This window comes from Talpa occidentalis, unplaced genomic scaffold (genome assembly GCF_014898055.3).
Source record: "Talpa occidentalis isolate TD23 unplaced genomic scaffold, MPIMG_talOcc4v2.1 talOcc4.11, whole genome shotgun sequence".
Taxonomy (NCBI): Eukaryota; Metazoa; Chordata; class Mammalia; order Eulipotyphla; family Talpidae; genus Talpa; species Talpa occidentalis.
The window spans coordinates 101,048,592-101,065,657 of record NW_023601104.1 but is presented as its reverse complement, the minus strand read 5'-3'; the positions used below and the strand labels follow the sequence as shown (position 1 = coordinate 101,065,657).

At 56.7% G+C, this 17,066-nt stretch overlaps 1 protein-coding gene across 4 annotated transcripts in view; it reads right to left on the bottom strand.

The window, feature by feature from the left end:
• The window catches only part of TRAF3 (TNF receptor associated factor 3), a 79,583-nt gene that overhangs the window by 12,386 nt on the left and 50,131 nt on the right, over positions 1-17,066 (bottom strand). For 2 of the 4 annotated variants that reach the window (XM_037504052.2, XM_054692821.1), the window contains 6 exons: positions 16,215-16,289; positions 11,453-11,712; positions 10,064-10,115; positions 7,863-7,967; positions 6,866-7,033; positions 2,707-2,787 (listed from right to left, as the gene is read on the bottom strand). In XM_037504052.2, coding sequence (XP_037359949.1) covers positions 2,707-2,787; positions 6,866-7,033; positions 7,863-7,967; positions 10,064-10,115; positions 11,453-11,700 — 654 coding nt within the window. In that variant the 5' untranslated portion in view covers positions 11,701-11,712; positions 16,215-16,289. The remainder of the gene's footprint in view (positions 1-2,706; positions 2,788-6,865; positions 7,034-7,862; positions 7,968-10,063; positions 10,116-11,452; positions 11,713-16,214; positions 16,290-17,066) is intronic. The other 2 variants (XM_037504051.2, XM_054692822.1) reach the window with 1 other exon arrangement.

Below are 17,066 nucleotides of genomic sequence, written 5' to 3'. Positions count from 1 at the left end.
AGCCAGGAGCACTGGGCCAGGAGCTCATTGAAGGCCGTTGGGCAGGTGGAGCGTTTCTCTTCTGTCTCTGGGACAAAATCCGCCCTCCTGGCAAGTAGTATTAGGATTGAGAGGAAAGTGGGTGGCAGGATGGCCACCCACAGTTAAAGAACGAGCTGGTGTGGTGGGGATGGCCCTCTGACCACCACCAGGCCAACTACGTGAGGGCTTCTGAGTCAAGGCAGGGCAAGGGGCTGCAGACCCAGCATCCTAGTGTACTCCCAGCTGGGAGATAGCCTGCACCTGGAGGTGACTGGCAAAGAAACGCAGCATGGACATGGGCAGGGCACTGAAATCATTCTGGACCAAATTCTTTCATTGTCATCCACACAGTAGTTCCACTGGCCAGCTACTACCACTAACATGACCAGCTACCACAGCCAAAGTGACCAGCTACCACAGCTGATGTGGCCAGTTACCACAGCTAAGATGACCAGCTACCACAGCTAAGGTGAACAGTTACCACAGCTGAGGTGGCCAATTACCACAGCTGAGGTGACCAGCTACCACAGCTAAGGTGACCAGTTACCACTGCTGATGTGACCAGCTACTACAGCTAAGGTGACCAGCTACCACAGTGAAGATGACCAGCTATCACAGCTAAGGTGACCAGTTACCACTGCTGATGTGACCAGCTACTACAGCTAAGGTGACCAGCTACCACAGTGAAGATGACCAGCTATCACAGCTAAGGTGACCAGTTACCACTGCTGATGTGACCAGCTACTACAGCTAACATAACCAGCTACCATAGCTAAGGTGACCAGCTACTACAGCTAAGGTGACCAGTTACCACAGCCAAGGTGACCAACTACCACAGCTAAGGTGACAAGCTACCACAGCTGACATGACTGGCTACCATGGCTGATGTGACCAGTTACCACTAACATGACCAGTTAACACTGCTGCCATGACCAGCTACCATAGCTAAAGTGACCAGCTACCACTGCTGATGTGACCTGCTACCATAGCTAACGTGACCAGCTACCACAGCTAAGGTGACCAGTTACAACTGCTTATGTGTCCAGCTGCTATAGCTAACATGACCAGTTACCACAGCTAAGGTGACCAGTTACCACAGCTAAGGGACCAGCTGCCACAGCTAAGGGGACCAGTTACCACAGCTGAGGGGACCAATTACCACAGCTAATGTGACCAGTTACCACAGCTGATGTGGCCAGTTACCATAACTGAGGTGACCAGCTACCACAGCCAAGCTGTCTAGTTACCACTGCTGACATGACCAGTTACCACTGCTGACATTACCGGCTACCACTGCTAAAGTGACCAGTTGCCATTGCTAAGGTGACCAGTTACCACAGCAACATAACCGGTTACCACACTAAGGTCACCAGCTATCACAGCTAAAGTGATTAGCTACCACTGCTGACATGATCAGCTACTACTGCTGACATGACCAGCTACCACTGCTGACGTGACCTGCTACTACAGCTAACATGACTAGCCACCACAGCTAAGGTGGCCAGTTACCACTGCTGACGTGTCCAGCTACTACAGCTAATGTGACCAGCTACCACAGCTAAGGTGGCCAGTTACCACAGCTGACATTACCAGCTACCACAGCTGACGTGACCAGCTACCACAGCTAACATGACCAGTTACCACAGCTGAGATGACCAATTACCACAGCTAATGTGACCAGTTACCACAGGTAACGTGACCAGCTGCCACAGCTAAGGTGACCATTACCAGTGTTGACATGACCAGTTACCACTGCTGACATGACCAGCTACCACTGCTGAGGTGACCAGTTACCACAACTAAGGTGGCCAGTTATCACTGCTGACATGACCAGCTACCACAGCTAAGGTGACCAGTTACCACTAGCTGATGTGACCAGCTACCACAGCTGATGTTAAAATCAGGGACAGGGTGGGACTGACATTATACCCAGTGGACACGACACATTCAGGGTTACCCTTTTTCCTAAACTGGTTTTAGTTGGTTCCTCTCAGAGCCCAACAGAACTTACAGGAGTTCTGCAGCAGAGGTAGGAAGAACCCACAGGCCAATGGGCTTTCACCAGAAACCCAGGATGCACAAAGGTTTGAAGATTTTTTAAATAAAAATAATGCTGAGGCAAATGAATGCAGCTTCTGTCCCTAATTCAGATGCCTGAGTGGGTAAAATAGGTAAGTGTATGAAAGAGGCAAATTGGTCCCACAGTACAGAGGGACTTTCGAGTTGTGCAAAATCCAGGTGCATTTCCTCAGTTGCCCCTTGAGGCACGTTTGCGGCCTGGAGACCCTGCGCCCACTTCTTCCACAGCAGTGCCCCCAGGCAGCAGGCGCGGCCACATGGATCTGGAGCATCTGAGTTAAGTGAATTTTCGGTGATCTGAGAGTCCCTGCTACCTCACAGACCTTAGAACAGCTTTTCAAAGAAAACCTGAAAAGCCGGCACAGCAAGCTTGTGCTTTCCTCCTCTCTCCCCCGCTCTCCAGCGTCCTGCTGTGAACACAGACGCTCTAACTGCCTGCTCTGGAATTTCGGGTTTTCAGAAGAGGCATGAGGTCCCTCCTGTTTCCCTACCACCACTCACTACGGTACCTGCGAACACCCCGGGTTTCAGCTGCTAGCGAGGAGGAGTCTGAGGCACGCTGTCCCGAAGGCCCCCAACCTCCCGGAGGCCTGGCCAGCCCCTTACCTCGCGCCTCAGGAGCGTCTGGACGCTGCACTTGTGAGGGCAGGACACCACCACGCAGGGACACTCGGTGTCCTCGTGTTTCTGGAGGAGAGAAAGAAGCAGCTGTCAGCATTGCAGACACAGCCTGTCCTCCTTCAGACCCACCCCCTCCCAGGCCCGCGTGGCCCAGGCAGCGCTCTGTCACGCTGGGCAGGACCCCCAGTGGGAGTGCCACAGACACCTCAGGCCAACAGTGCAAACCTGGCCAGTCAGGCAGCTGGCGGGCACAGCGCCTGGAGGTGGTGCGCCCACAGCAGGGCCCTCGGAGCAGAACCCCTGCCCCGCCTGCCCCTCCAAGCAGGGATGAGGGGTTGGGATACACGCTGTGTCCAGAATTTACTGGTTGAAGAAGGACAGTCTGGAGGCTGGAAATGATGTTTCTGAAGAGGCCGAGAAGGCCCACTGGGCATCTGTCAGTGACCACAGAGAAAGAGGCCGGGGGCAGTGGGTTGGCCACCGGGCAGCAGCCACAGGAAGACAGGAAGGGGCCAATGGGGCCTTCTCTGGAATGGCTGGATGGCTTGGCCCCAGCATGGGACTTTCGGTCTCCAGAACATCCCTCTCTGCCATTTGAAGCCAACTCTGTGCAGCTTTGTTGCTGGCGGCAGAGGCAGGCAATACGCCCACTAACCAGGGCTCACTAGTGACGCACAGGGGCTATGCGAGCCAAGACTCGCCTGTGCACATGGTGAAGGGTCACTGACACGCGCACAAGAGCAGACATAACGCTGTGGCAGGTACACTGAGGTGCTGCCCTCCCCTCCCCACCTGGAGCAGCCCCTGACTCACTTCGTCGTCCCCCAGGAAGTAGCTTCTAAAGCCAGATGCTTGGAACCAGCGTTTCTACTTCCTTTGCCGGAAAATACTTTGTCACACGCATGTGTGTGCTGGACAAAACGCTGTTTAACCGCTCTGGAGTTCTATCAAGATGGAGCCCACCATGCACGGCCCCCGCCCCCTGGCCACTCGCTCCCACAAGAGGTGGCCCCTCCAGCTGATGGATGTCCAGCTGCTTCCAGGCCTCCACGCTGTTCACACCTGGCCCTAGGCCCGTTGTGGACTCCTAGTGCATCACGCATCCGGGGAGGAAGTGCCAGTTGGCCGGCGTGTAGACGTTCACCCCAATGACATATGGCCAAGCTGTTTTCTGCAGCTGCCGCGCTCGCTCCCGTTACAGTGTGTGCAGTTTCGCCACAAAACGCAACCTTCATGCAGCAGAGGCCGCTGCCAGACCCCGAGTGCACAAAGGGAAAGGAAAACGCATCTCAACTTCCCTTTGCCACTTCACCCACAGACAGCAGAGCTGGGCCTTGTCTGACCCAGCAGAGCAAGCAGCCGCCAACAACAGAGCTGAGCCCCAGGCCGCAGGAGGCTGAGGAGGCAGAGCGGCCCCAGCTGGAGCGCCAAACTCGGCACCCGGAGGAAGGCCTCTCCACACACGGGCGCTGCCCGGGAGCAGCCGCGAGCATCGCAAGTCCACATTTCTTTGCCACTAACCTACTTTTCAGCCAATAAAAGTTACCACCTTTGCTCCCGCTCCCACTCCCCAAACCCGGCACGCCCCTCCCCAGACGCAGAGGGAGGCAGACCCTGGTATTTGCTTCCTCCTACCTCCTTGCTTGTCACCTGCAATGACCTTTCTCTGCTCCACAGGCACCTCAGCTCTGCTCTGAGCATAGGAGAGACCCACGACTAACAGCGACGGCTCTGGTTTTCACAACTTAACAGCACTGTGCAAAGAAACTAATATTCGATAATGTCTAAACTAAATGCAAAAGGGTTTTTCCCCCAACGCTGTAAATTGTGCCCGTTTGTAGATCAAAACAACTGAGACCAGCTGATGTGCCACCACATGGTCTCACCATAGAGCCCTCGGAGGGACTGCGGGGGCTGCCCAGAGGCCTGCCACCTCATCAGCCCCAACACCCCAGAGGGCGCGGAAGATGTGGGACCCTCAGGGCCTCGGCATGGTCTTAAAAATAAAATGAAGGCCTAACAAGGTGACACTGATGTGCCAGAGCTGGAAGGTCAGACAGCATTGCTGAAGGTCTGCGAGAAGCGAGTGGGCCACCGTTGGCTCGTCATGGGCCGGGCCCCACCTCACAAAGGCCCCAGGAAGCAACCCGCTCCCAGAGAGACGTGGCACAGTGGGATGTGTAGGGGCTTTTATTTGCCTGGGCTGGCCCCAAACTTGCCAGCTCCACCTCCTGACACTGCACCTGCTGGGTCCTCTCTCCCGTTTGCACCAAATTTAGAACTGAGCCCAAACCAAGGGAGCCCTCTTGCATACCTCCCTCTAGACTGGGGTGGCCAGCCCCTCCTCCGAGTTGCCCACCCCTCCTGGTGCCAGGTGCTAGTCCCCCTTGGCAGCGCTTACTTGTGCACCGGGCTGCTCCCTCCCAGAGGCCAACTGAAGGTGCTATGCTGTTTTTCGGAACCCTCTCCTCCCAGCCTCCCAGTCTGATCGGCGTCAGCTGCGTTGAGTACGCGGTATCTACAATTCTTTCTCAAGTGAAAAATTAATTCTTGGCTCCTCTGATGCAAATAAAGGACCCCAATTTTTGCAAAAGCAGAGCGTGCCCTGGACAGCAGCCAAGAAACAGGTGTGCGGTCAGGAGCACCGCGCTCCAGGCCAGAGTCTCCCTCCTCGAATTTAATTCAATCACAGCAAATACTACTGCTACTTGCCAGAGGGGAGGACACAACTCTTAACTGGGAGCTTCTAGAATCAAACAGGAAAGAGACTCCACCCGGAGGAAGTAGTCCAAGGGAACATGAGGACAGAGACCAGAAAGGACAGCGCAGCTCATTGCGAATCCAGAGACAAAAGCTTGCCGCCATTTCGGTGTCCAGCCCTGTGGCCCCCAACCCATCCTCCCAAGAGGCCCCTCCTGCTAGATGACTCCTCCATGAGCCTCCATGTCCTCTCCACTCACTCTGGTCTCCCAGCAGCAAGGATCCGCTGCTCGTCTGCTCCCTCCCCCCCACCCCAGGTAGACTCATGCCTTCAACTCCGCATCTAAGCCACCACTGACCCCACCTGGCTCTACTCCCTCCCTCTGCTACTCTGCCTGTCCAGGCCAAGCTGGGCCTCACCCCTGCTTTCCCTCCTGCCCGCCTGCCAGAGCAGGGCACCTAAGGTGTAACTCCCAAGGCAGCCCCTTGCTCAAGGCTGCCAGTGCCAGCCCCCGCCCTCTAGTTAGCCTCCCATGGCCTTCACACCTGGCCTCTGCTCCCAGCTCTCCCAGGCCTGAAATCCACTGCCAAGTTGGCTCCATCCTTGCTTCCCCTCAGCCCACCCACCTTGGGCCCCTTCCACCTATTGCCTCAGTGAACACAGCCCTGGTCCCTAGACGCCGGACTATTTTTCTTCACAGTATTAATCATGACCCCGTCTACTAGATGGCAAGCTTCTCCGCTCCTCCAGATCTAGAACAGTGCCCTGCACACAGTAGGTGCACAGCACACACCAGGCACTCGGGCTGTTCATCAACGTACAAGCTTCTGCGGGTGCCATGGCACCGATGGTTTTAAGCCTGTCTACCATCCTCAACGTCCATCTCTTTAATTCACACGAGAGCGATCCCACCCCAGAGTGCCCCGCACAGCCCGAGCCAGGGCAGCGAGGCACAGCAGGCCTCCCGCCCCTCCACGGCGGCACACGCCCGTGGCAGCGCAGCACAGCGCAGCACAGCCCAGCCCAGCATGGCTGCGGCAACATGAACGGCTGACAGGAGTGAGACTATTCCCTGGGACGAGAGAAAAATTCTGCTTGTTAAGTGATTTGTTTTCACTTTTCTCAACACCCCAAATGGCAGTCAACTAAGGCAAAGGAAAACGCTAGTTACATAAATCAAAACAGGCAAAACAAATAAAGCTTAGCTCTGAAATAAAGTGAGATGAAAATTGCTATTCACGTCTGTCTTCTCTTTATTCACACGGACCAGTCACGGAGACGCTACTCTGCGGGCGCTGCCCACCCGGGGGTACTGCCCACAAAGGGATACTGCCCACCCAGGGGTGCTGCCCACCGAAGGACGCTGCCTGCCCAGGGGTACTGCCCCAACCTGGGGCGCTGCCCATCAAGGGTACTGCCTGGCAGGGGTGGCCGCGTCCGCACCTGCAGCGTGACCATGGGGACCTGGCTTTTGCAGTGCGTGCACGTGGCCTCTCGGTACTTGCAGGCCTTGTCCACGTGGTCGCGCAGGTCTCTCCGCAGCACCCTCTCCTTGCAGTCGGCACGGACACATGGAAGCTCTTCAAACTGGCAGTCGTTCTTTAAATGCACCTGAAAGAGAAACAACTGCAAGTTCTTAACTGGCCAAAAAGCCAACCTGAAATGCCAGCATCACCTGGGGGCCTGCATTTCACAGAGGACAGTGCCCACATGCCCAGAGAGGCCGAGCTTTGTCCTGCTTAGTGACCAGATAGCACCACTTTTCAGGAGTGAGGCTCTCCACCTCCGGGGTAGGCAAGTGGCCACCTGCCCAGGACTCTGCTCTATGCCAATTCAGATACCCGGGTAGGGTGATGCATAGTGCTGATCTAAAAGGCATAAGAAGGGCCTCCCCGGTGGCGCAGCGGTTGAGCGCTGGGTTGCGAAACTCCCCGCGGCCTCTGCGGCGCCGGTTCGATCCCCGGCTGCTCCCCGGCCACCGGAGGAGGGTCCCACATGGCGCGCAGACCTCTCCTGCCGCCCGCTGCTCCCCTCAGCAGTGTCCTTCGGTCCTTCTGCCTGCTCTGCTCCCCGCTCTGGCTCTGGTGAATTCTCTCACCCTCCCGCGCTTCTGACTGTACCCAGTGCATGTATAAACAAACAAACAAACAAACCAGCAAACAAATAAATAAAGCATGCCTCTATCAAAAAAAAAAAAAAAAGGAAAGAAAAAGAAAAAAAAAAATAAAAGGCATAAGAAGTTCTATGTGATGTCATCATTTGGGAAAAAAAAAGCTTTCAATGGGCCTTCCAAATTGAAAATCAACTGAGAATTCTTTCTATTCTTAATGGTGGGGAGAGAGGGGGTTGAGGTGCTTAACCCCTATTCTGCCCACTGCGGACTGTGATCATGGTCCTCGCCTGCGGCTGCCCGGCCACTGCCAGCGCCTCGGGGACATACCAGCAGTTGCCCCAGCGTGAGCTGCTCTGCGCAGCCTCGACTCTCGTTCCTGCAAAATATCTGAAGCGCCAGAATCTCTCTCTTGCAGCAATTATCTTTAAACACCTGAAATTGAAAGGAAGTTATTTTAGATGATTAATGTTTCTTAATCTCCACATGCTGCTGCCATAGACAAGGCAAGGCCGCTTTTAAGAAACCACGAGAGTGTCTCTTAAGTGGACCCTGGAAGCACGAAGGGCCGTGATGGCAACCAAAGGACAGTGAAGGAGCTGGCCCACCAGCAGACGCCATCAGACCGCAGACCCTGAGCTGCCGTCTTTTATTAAAACAAGTTCACACCGAGGAACCTGAGTTCCACCTGGGGGCACCTGAGCATTCTGGGCCAACCTGGACAGACACTCAGGACAAGGGCACCCCAGGGCCGTGCTCACACCTGGACCTCGGGCCTTCAGAAGCGGCACCGCAGAGAGGCTGGGAGGGACACCCTGCAAGAGCGCACTTCCCCGACAGGTCCAAAACATTTATTTTGGCCCCTCCTTTAAGGTTCTGTCACTTCCTAAGTCATTTCTCATCACAAAGGAGGCATGACTTTGCCATTAAACAAAAACAGAAAACCAAACACAACCTTTGCTAGACATATGCTGCCGAGACTGGTGTTAATCCAGTGACAGAAGTGTTCCCTTTAGAAACGAAAGCTGTGCCTTTCTCTGATTCTCTCCCCCAGAAAACAAGTGTGCTGACTCCTCTAACAACACACCGCGGCACCTTCGTCCTCGGCTACTTCTAAAAAACGCTCGGCTACTTCTAAGAAACGCCCACGTGCTGACTCTGCCACAGCGACGATCAGCTGGGCCTGACACGCCCTCGGCCGGCAAGGACAGAGACTCGACACCATTAAGAGTTAGAAACAGGGCCTCCCCGGTGGCGCAGCGGTTGAGCGCTGGGTTGCGAAGCTCCCCGCGGCCTCTGCGGCGCCGGTTCGATCCCCGGCTGCTCCCCGGCCACCGGAGGAGGGTCCCCCATGGCGCGCAGACCTCTCCTGCCGCCCGCTGCTCCCCTCAGCAGTGTCCTTCGGTCCCTCTGCCTGCTCTGCTCTCCCCTCTGGCTCTGGTGAATCCTCTCACCCTCCCGCGCTTCTGACTGTACCCAGTGCTTGTATAAACAAACAAATAAATAAACAAACAAATAAATAAATAATATGTGCCTCTTTAAAAAAATAATAAAAAAAAAAGAGTTAAAAATAAACTAACTGGAAGTCAAATCTAATCTTTTATGAACAAAACTTTTCCAAAATGTGGCAACTTGAGGTACTGGAGCCGACAGGACAGGCTCTTACCCATCAAGAAATAAGCCCTTGACGCACCATGAGGCTGCTGACGCCTTTGGAGTTTCACTTTGTGAACAAACCACAGAACCGAGGACGCGAGGCCTGGCCAGGGACGCCTGCCTGCCGCCCCGCCGCCGGGTCGGCCTCACTCAGCAACGCACAGACAGAGTCGCTCTCCTTCCGCGACCAATGCTGCTGAAGAGAAGGTCGCTGCACTGGCCTGAGCACCTGGCGGGGTCTGGCCCCTGCGCCGAGGAGCAGGTGTCCACATTGACAGCCTCAGCCGCTGGGACAGGGGAACCATGCTGTTGCCAGCCACAGTCCTCAGGCAGCCAAGGAAGAGGCGCTCCAGGGACACCGGCGGCTCTGTCTCAGGACCCTGATAGGGCCATGTCCTGGCGACCCAGGGGCCCCCTCAGTCACCTGGGCAACATGCCATCCTGCTGAGGGCTTTAGACATGCAACCCCACAGCAGAATCTGACTGTACAAGGTAGTGACCCATAGCTGAACAACTGTGAGGGTCCCGAGCCCAAGCACCAGCCACCCAGATTCTTACTGACACTCTAAGCGCCTGAAGGATGAGCTGCCTCTGACTGGAAGCATGCCTGGTAGTTGCAGTGGAGGCGGAGATGCCGCTGAGGCCCCAGCGGGGCAGGCTCGGGGGACCAGGTGGCTCCTGCACCAGGTGCAGGGACACACAGCCGTGCCCTCAGCCTCTAGCACAGTCAAGGGGAACAGAAGCACCTGAGGCCACTGAGCTGCTGGCTGGGCTGCCTGTTCTGGGGTGCACAGGCCCTACCCCCACCCCCAGCACTGGGCTCACTCACACCCCACAAGGGACCCCACAACACCAAGCCCCAGAAGCCGAACTACCTTGTCTTTAACGATGCATTCTTGACATGCTGAGCACTTGGGGCTGGAGGAGCTGAGGGAAAGAAAAGGAAAAGGTTAGTCTTGGAGCCCCCTCCAGCCGGGCCAGAGGACCCCACAGGGACCCCTGGAATGCGGAGCCACAGGAAAAAAGGCTCAGTCACTTTGGTGGCAATTTCTCATGAGGAAGTTTGCAGCAGAACAGCTGAGTTTCATTCCACTTGGAAAGCCCCTTTCAGTTAAAAGTGAAATTTTATTTCAGAAACCAAAAGGGTCTGTGGAGGGCTCCTCTGTGGGTGTCCACAGTGGGGAGGAGCGGCCTTAAAGCGCGGTCTCACCGCAGGAGAACAGGCAGCGCTTTCCCCATGGCCACTCTGCCCCAGGCAGTGAGAGGCAGCTCCAGGGCAGCGCAGGGCATATGCAGACACCACAACCGGCCTCCTGGGCCAGGCCCATGCCCAGGCTCCATACGCAAGCCCTGCTCCCGGTGCCCCTCAGTAGACGGGTCCTTGCCCATCCAGGCAACCACCCCAGGAGATGAAAAACAGAAAGGAAGCAGGAGCCTCCTGCTTGAACAGCCCCAGGCTGGACCCCTCGGCCAGGTGTGAGGAGGAGCGTGGCCCCACGGCCAGGGCATCGCAGCAGGACAGCTAAGGGCTGACGGGAGGAAGTGGACGCATTTTAAAATAAAAGCTCTCATGCAGACTAACAGACATGGAGCCTGTGCTAGACTATTCTCATCACGAGTATCTGCCCCAGTCTTAGGTCCCAGGGCTGAGCAACATCTGGGAGGGATTCGATACCTGGAATCCCACGGCAGGAGAATGGGGAGCAGAAGAGGGGCAGAAACCAGGGGAGTTCGGAACGACCTTGGGACCCCTGTCCTTGCCCAGGTCCCTGTGACCAGCAGCCCCTGCCCCAGGTCCAGGCCCCATGAGCAGGGAGCTGCGGCTCCACGTCCACACCACCGCCACCAAGCTCGACTCAGGGTTGCCTGCCCACAGGCGGGGGTTGAACTAGGCCAGGACCGGTAGATAGGACCACAGTGCCCATGGTGGCCTGCCCGGCCGATTCCCTGCCTGCCTCTAAAACGGCACCGACACCCGCTGGCGAGGCCCCCAGGGCGGGTGCGTGTCCACTGACTGGCTGCCCACCCAGGTCGGGGTGTGTCCGGCCGTCCTGTGCATCACAGGGGCCACGGCCTGTGAGGGTGCAGCTCCGCCTCCAAGCCGGCAGAAAGAGAGCAACGACATGGCACCCTGGGACGGAGGGCGCCACGGACCACGGGCAGGCCAGGGCGGAGGCCTCTGCACACGGGTGGGGCCCACCTGCTCTCCCCAGCAGATGTGGGCTTTGGGATCCCGCGGCGCTCCCCTCCCCCAGGGGCGCTACCTCAGCAGGGCGGCCATGCAGGTCTCGCAGAAGCGGTGTCCGCACTCGGTCTGCCTGGGGCTGCACAGCACCAGGCGGCACTTCTCGCACTTGTACTTGTCCTCCACCGTCTTCACGAACCTCTCCTTGTAGCCTCCCTGCTCCGGGACGAGCACGGCCGCGCTGGCCGCACCCCGGTCGGGGCGCAGCTGCAGCGGGGGGTTGGCCTGCAGGGTGCCAGCGGGGTCCATCTTTTTACTCGACTCCATCGTGAAGAGACGCTGTCGGGGAGAGTAACAGGGAGTGAAGCAGGAGCTGCCTGACCTGGCGACACGCCCCCGTGGGAGGGAGCGGCCGGCTCGGCTGGTGACCCCCAGGCCCAGCCCGCACCCGGCTCAGGCCTGGCTCCCACTGGTGGGGGTGCGGCTCTCAAGACTGAGCAGCAGAGCTCGCCCGCCCGGGGGGAAGCACCAGGGCCTTTCTCCACGAATCTCAGCCCCACTGCCCAGGGAACCTCGAGGGCCCAGCAGGCGGCAGCCACATGGAAGCGTTCCCGCTGAGGCAGGCTCACACCACGGTCCCGCAATGCTGTCTGGTGGTGTTTGCGGGGCTGGCCCCACACACCCGCCGTGCCCCACCAGCATGCCTCTTCCAGGCCTGATGACACTGGTACTCACACGCCCCACGGTGCCCGGGGCCACCTCACCCCAGCACCCCGCAACACCGCACATAGCAGAGCCTCACGCCTCACGCCCCACAGCTAAATTTTGGGGTCTGTTGGTGCTGGGACGGAGCTAGTGGTGGGGACACAAGCACAGAGGGCCAGTGCCCCCAAGTTCCCATCAATGCAAGCAGCTCAAGGGCAGAGCTAGGCAGTTCTGCAGTGCCCAGGGCCCCAGAGAGGTGGCTTCTTCCAGAGCTCACCGGGCCCCACAGAACAAGGGTGCTCTTGCTCAGCCTTTCTGCTTGCTGAGCAAGAGGTCTGCTCCTGGGGCCTCCCTGGGGGCGCCGGGGTTAAGTCTCAGCTTTATCAAGCTATTGGCAGTCACTGTGGCCTGAGTGTGACCCCCTGCCAGGGAGCTGACCCACAGGCACAGCGGACCTCTCGTCTCCCTGCTGCTTCCCTCAGCAGTGGGTTTCAGTGGATCTGCCTGTTCTGCTCCCCACTCTGTCTCTGGGGAGTCCTCTCACCCCCGCACCTCTGGCCTGTACCCCAGCTCTTATATGCATAAATTAACAAAATAATTTTTTTTAATTTTAAAATTTTTTTTATTTATACAAGCACTGGGTACAGTCAGAAGTGTGGGAGGGTGAGAGAATTCACCAGAGCCAGAGCGGGGAACAGAACAGGCAGACTGACGAAACACACTGCTGAAGGGAGCAGCGGGCGCAGGAGAGGTCTGCGCGCCATGTGGGACCCTCGCCGGCAGCCGGGGATCTAACTGGTGCTGCAGAAGCCGCAGGCAGCTTCACAGCCCAGCACTCAACCGCTGCACCACCAGGGAGGCCCCCCAATTTTTTTTTTTTAAAAAAGAAGTCTGCTCCTGAGGCACAGGCCAGCCTATAGCCCTCCCTCGGTGATGTCGGATGGGAGCAGGCCTGTGCTGGCCTCTGCAAGGTGGGAGGGGAATGTCTCACAGCTGGGCCCCAGCCCCAGGACCCGTGGTGCACCCAGCCAGTGCTGTCAATGGGACACGCCGTGGCAGAGGAGCCTCATTGACACCCAACAGTTTTCAGGCTCACCCCAAAAGGCCAGCGCCCTTTAAGAGCATATGACTTGGGGCCTCCCTGGTGGTGCAAGGGGTTAAGATGCAACCTATGAAGCTGTCGACAGCCACTGCAGCATGAGGTCGATCCCCGGCCAGGGAGCAACCCACGGCAACAGAGCCTGTTCCCGTCCTTGGTGGCTCGAGGCCTCTGCAAAGGCCTGTTCTTGGCAATTAGATAAGAAAAAGAAATAAAGGGCTTTCAGACTGAACAGGGCACAGTAAAACTTTCTGTTTTCGGACATAATCTCATTAACAGAACATACTATGGAGATGATTAAAAACTAGGTGAATAAACCTTGGCAAAGTTGCAGAATACAAGATCAACAGATGAAAGTTAGTTGTGTTTCTGTCTACCAGCAATGAACAATACAAATTGAAATTAAGAAAATCCATTTATACGATCATCAAGAACGAAACGCCCAGGGATAAATGTAACCAGAAGCAAAGATGCATACACTGAAAGTTGGAAGACATGAAAGTTCTAGACAGAGGGAAGAGCCCCGTGCTTGGGGTCAGAAGACTGCAGCGATGAGACGCAGCAGCACGCACACGGAGCGACACATTCGCCCCAGCTACCATCAAAAGCTCAACTATCTTTCATTTTTGCAGAAATTAATAACCTGAACCTAAAATTCACAAAAAGGCAGGGGACCCAGAACAGATGCACAATCTGGAAATAGAATAAAGTTGGAAGATTCATCCTCCCTTGTTCAAAATGGCACTGGACACACGTCCAGCAAGAACCCTCAGCGGGCACCGGGCCCTCAGTGGGGGAGCAGCAGGACGCACTCAGCCCCAGGGCCCCAGAGGCGCCACTCTTCTCATGCGGCTCTCCTGGCTGGGCTGGAGGCTGCCACCGCAGCTGCTTATTTCGCCCCACCCTACCAGGCCAGCGGCTCGGCCGAGCACCGCCTACACCAGCGTTTAGCCAAGACATCCCTGGCTGGCATCTGCTTTGTGCTGCAAAAAAGTGCACGAGGTGGGATCTGACACACACTAAGACTATGTGCAAAATGTGTGCAATGTGCAAACACAAGAAAACACCGACGGCAGGTGCCAGACAGCTCCCTGTGTGTGCCTTCCTCCGCCACCCTCTGCCTTTCTCCAAATGAAAGGCAGCCACTATTTTATATTCATGATTTATAAACTGTAATTTCTAATTCTCTTGCTATCACATCTTTTTCTTAATTTTTTTTTAGGGCTTTCCCAGTGGCACAGCGGTTGAGCGCTGGGTTGTGAAGCTGCCTGCAGCCTCTGAAGCGCCGGTTCAATCCCCGGCCGCCAGCAAGGGTCCCACATGGCGCGCAGACCTCTCCCGCCACCCGCTGCTCCCCTGAGCAGTGTACTTTGGTCCTTCTGCCTGTTCTGCTCCCCACTCTGGCTCTGGGGAGCAGCAGGCGAGGCAGGAGAGGTCTGTCGCGCCATGTGGGACCCTCACCTGTGGCCAGGGATTGAACCGGTGCTGCAGAGGCTGCAGACAGTTTTGTAGCCCCGCTGTGCCACCAGGGGAGGCCCTTTTTCTTAATATTTTAACAAAATCTTGCCAATTTTTGAACTTCATAAAAAATGCTCATACCATAGAATAGCCCTTTGAGTACATTCCTATGTGTTTGTTGTGTTTAGTAGATACAGTGCATCCATTTTCACTGCTATATAATAGTCCAGTGTACTTACCCGTGTTCTTATTGCAGGTTCCAGTTTTTGCCACTGCAAGCATTCTGGCGAGTCTTCTCTGGGGCACTAGTGTCAGTTTCCCTAGGCATCTGCTCTACACCAGGAGGTCAGTGTTTAGCCAATCACAGGCTATGGTAAAAATCTGGCCAATACCTTTTTTTTGTTAGGCCCTGCAGAGAAGAATGCTTTTTGGTCTTTCAAAGGGCTGAAAACACACTCAACTATGTGCCAAGGCCACAAAGCCAAAACACTCACTGTTTTGCCCTTTACAGAAAGCATCTGTCCAGCGCTGGCCTGCCCTGAGCCCAGAGTGCACATGGCCGCCTTCTCTCCAGAGCAAGCAGCGCAAGCGTCATCTACACCCCTAGCAACACCTGTGGCTGCCCTGGCCCCGGCCCTGGCCCCTCCGTGGCTCCCTAGCACTGCCCCCAGGGCTGGCTGGTGTGTCAGGGACCTCACACTGTCCCAGCCGCAGGGCCACGGGGGTGGCAGTCATTACTCAAGACCGTCACAGGCACGCATGCCCGGGACAACTGATCATAGGAACAACAGACCACCCTACAGCTGCAAGGACACGTTGGGATCAGATGCCCTGGGAGGGAAGGCGCGGGGGGCTCTGAGTGTGCCCTGGCCAGGGCCTGCGGCATTCACCCACATCCCAGCCCCCACGGGCCCACGAGCAGACCTCTGTGCACCGCTCACTGCCCACCAAGATGTGCAGGGGCCAGGGTGACCACCCGGCACAAAAACCAGCTCCAAAGAGCAGCACCAGCAATAGCTGTGCCTGCAGCAGCAACGCGGGAAGGGAGGATGTCCTTCTTGGTCTGCCACACGGTCACACTCAGAACAGCCAGGTTCTAACCAAATCCGCAGGCACGGAAAGGAAGCAGGGCTCTCACGGAGGAAGGCAGCGGGCAGACCCCGTGCAGGGCCCCCCAGACGCCGACTCCCTGGCCAGCCTGCACCTCAGCTGCCGGCATGCTCGCGAAGAAACACATGAAGAATCATCCAACAAGCAAAAGAAACCATGAGAACATCATCTCAGCAAACCAAGAATATCAAGAAAGAGAAATGTTTTAGATGAACCAAGATGAAACTCTGCAGCTGAACGGGAAATACCTGGGGCGGAGACCCCGCAAGGCCTGGCTGCAGGAGCGAGCAGGGGGAAGAAAGGATTCGTGAACCCACAGACACTCAACGCAGACGGAAGAAAAGCCAATTCCATCTGTCCAGTAGAAGCAATAAAAGGCAAAAGTAGTAAAGAAAGCGCAACCGCCGGGTGCGGCCGCCTGCGGCACCAGCACTCAGCATGCAGCCCCCCACCTGGTGAAGACACTAACCTGCGCATTCGGGGTACAAGGAGCCCCAGCAGCGTGAAGGTGAAGAGCCCAACGCTGATGCTGATGATAATGTGACTGTTGAAAGACAAAGAAAACAGCTTTGAAAGCAGCGAAAGAGAAGTGACTCTTCAGATGCCAGGGCGCCCTCAGCAGCTGACGTGCATCTGAGCCACAGAGCAATACAGCCAGTGGCGCGGGCCCAGGGCTGCCACGGGAGGGTCGCTGGCCAGGAGCGCACATCCAGCAGGGGTGAGAGGCGAGGAAACCACCGAGAGGCGGGAGGTAGGCACCAGCACGTCACGGGTGGGGCGGGCCCCGATGGCCGGGTGTTGCAGGTGGCTGCCGCGCCAGGCAGATGGTCCCCATTAGGGGGCTCCTCCGGTCAGCTAAGGGCCTGAGAAGAGGTGCAGGCTGACCCTGCCCCAAATGTGGAGGTGCCACCCCACCTGGGCACCCCCCACGGAGTTGTGGGCCTCTCCCTGTCGGCAGAATCAGAATGACACACTGAACCCACTGGGCAACGAGGCTGTGCTGGGGCGAGGGGCTGGCTCTCCTGGCGCTTCCACTCGCCAAAGCCTTGGGTCTTGCCTGCCCCCAAAAGCGAGAGCTGACCTTGTGGTGGACATCTTCTCTGCACACACGCACCCCGAGGGGTGCAGTTTCTCTGGAAAACACACTGCCTGAAGCAAAGTACAGAATCGGCGTGACCCCTATCAAAGTTCCAGCGGCGCGTCTTTTCCAAAAATGAAAATTCTAGTCCTCAATGGACCCAAGCAGACAAAACAATACCAACAAAGCTGGGAGACTCACACTTCTCAAACTTACTACTTCAAAACTTAATCTAAAGCTATC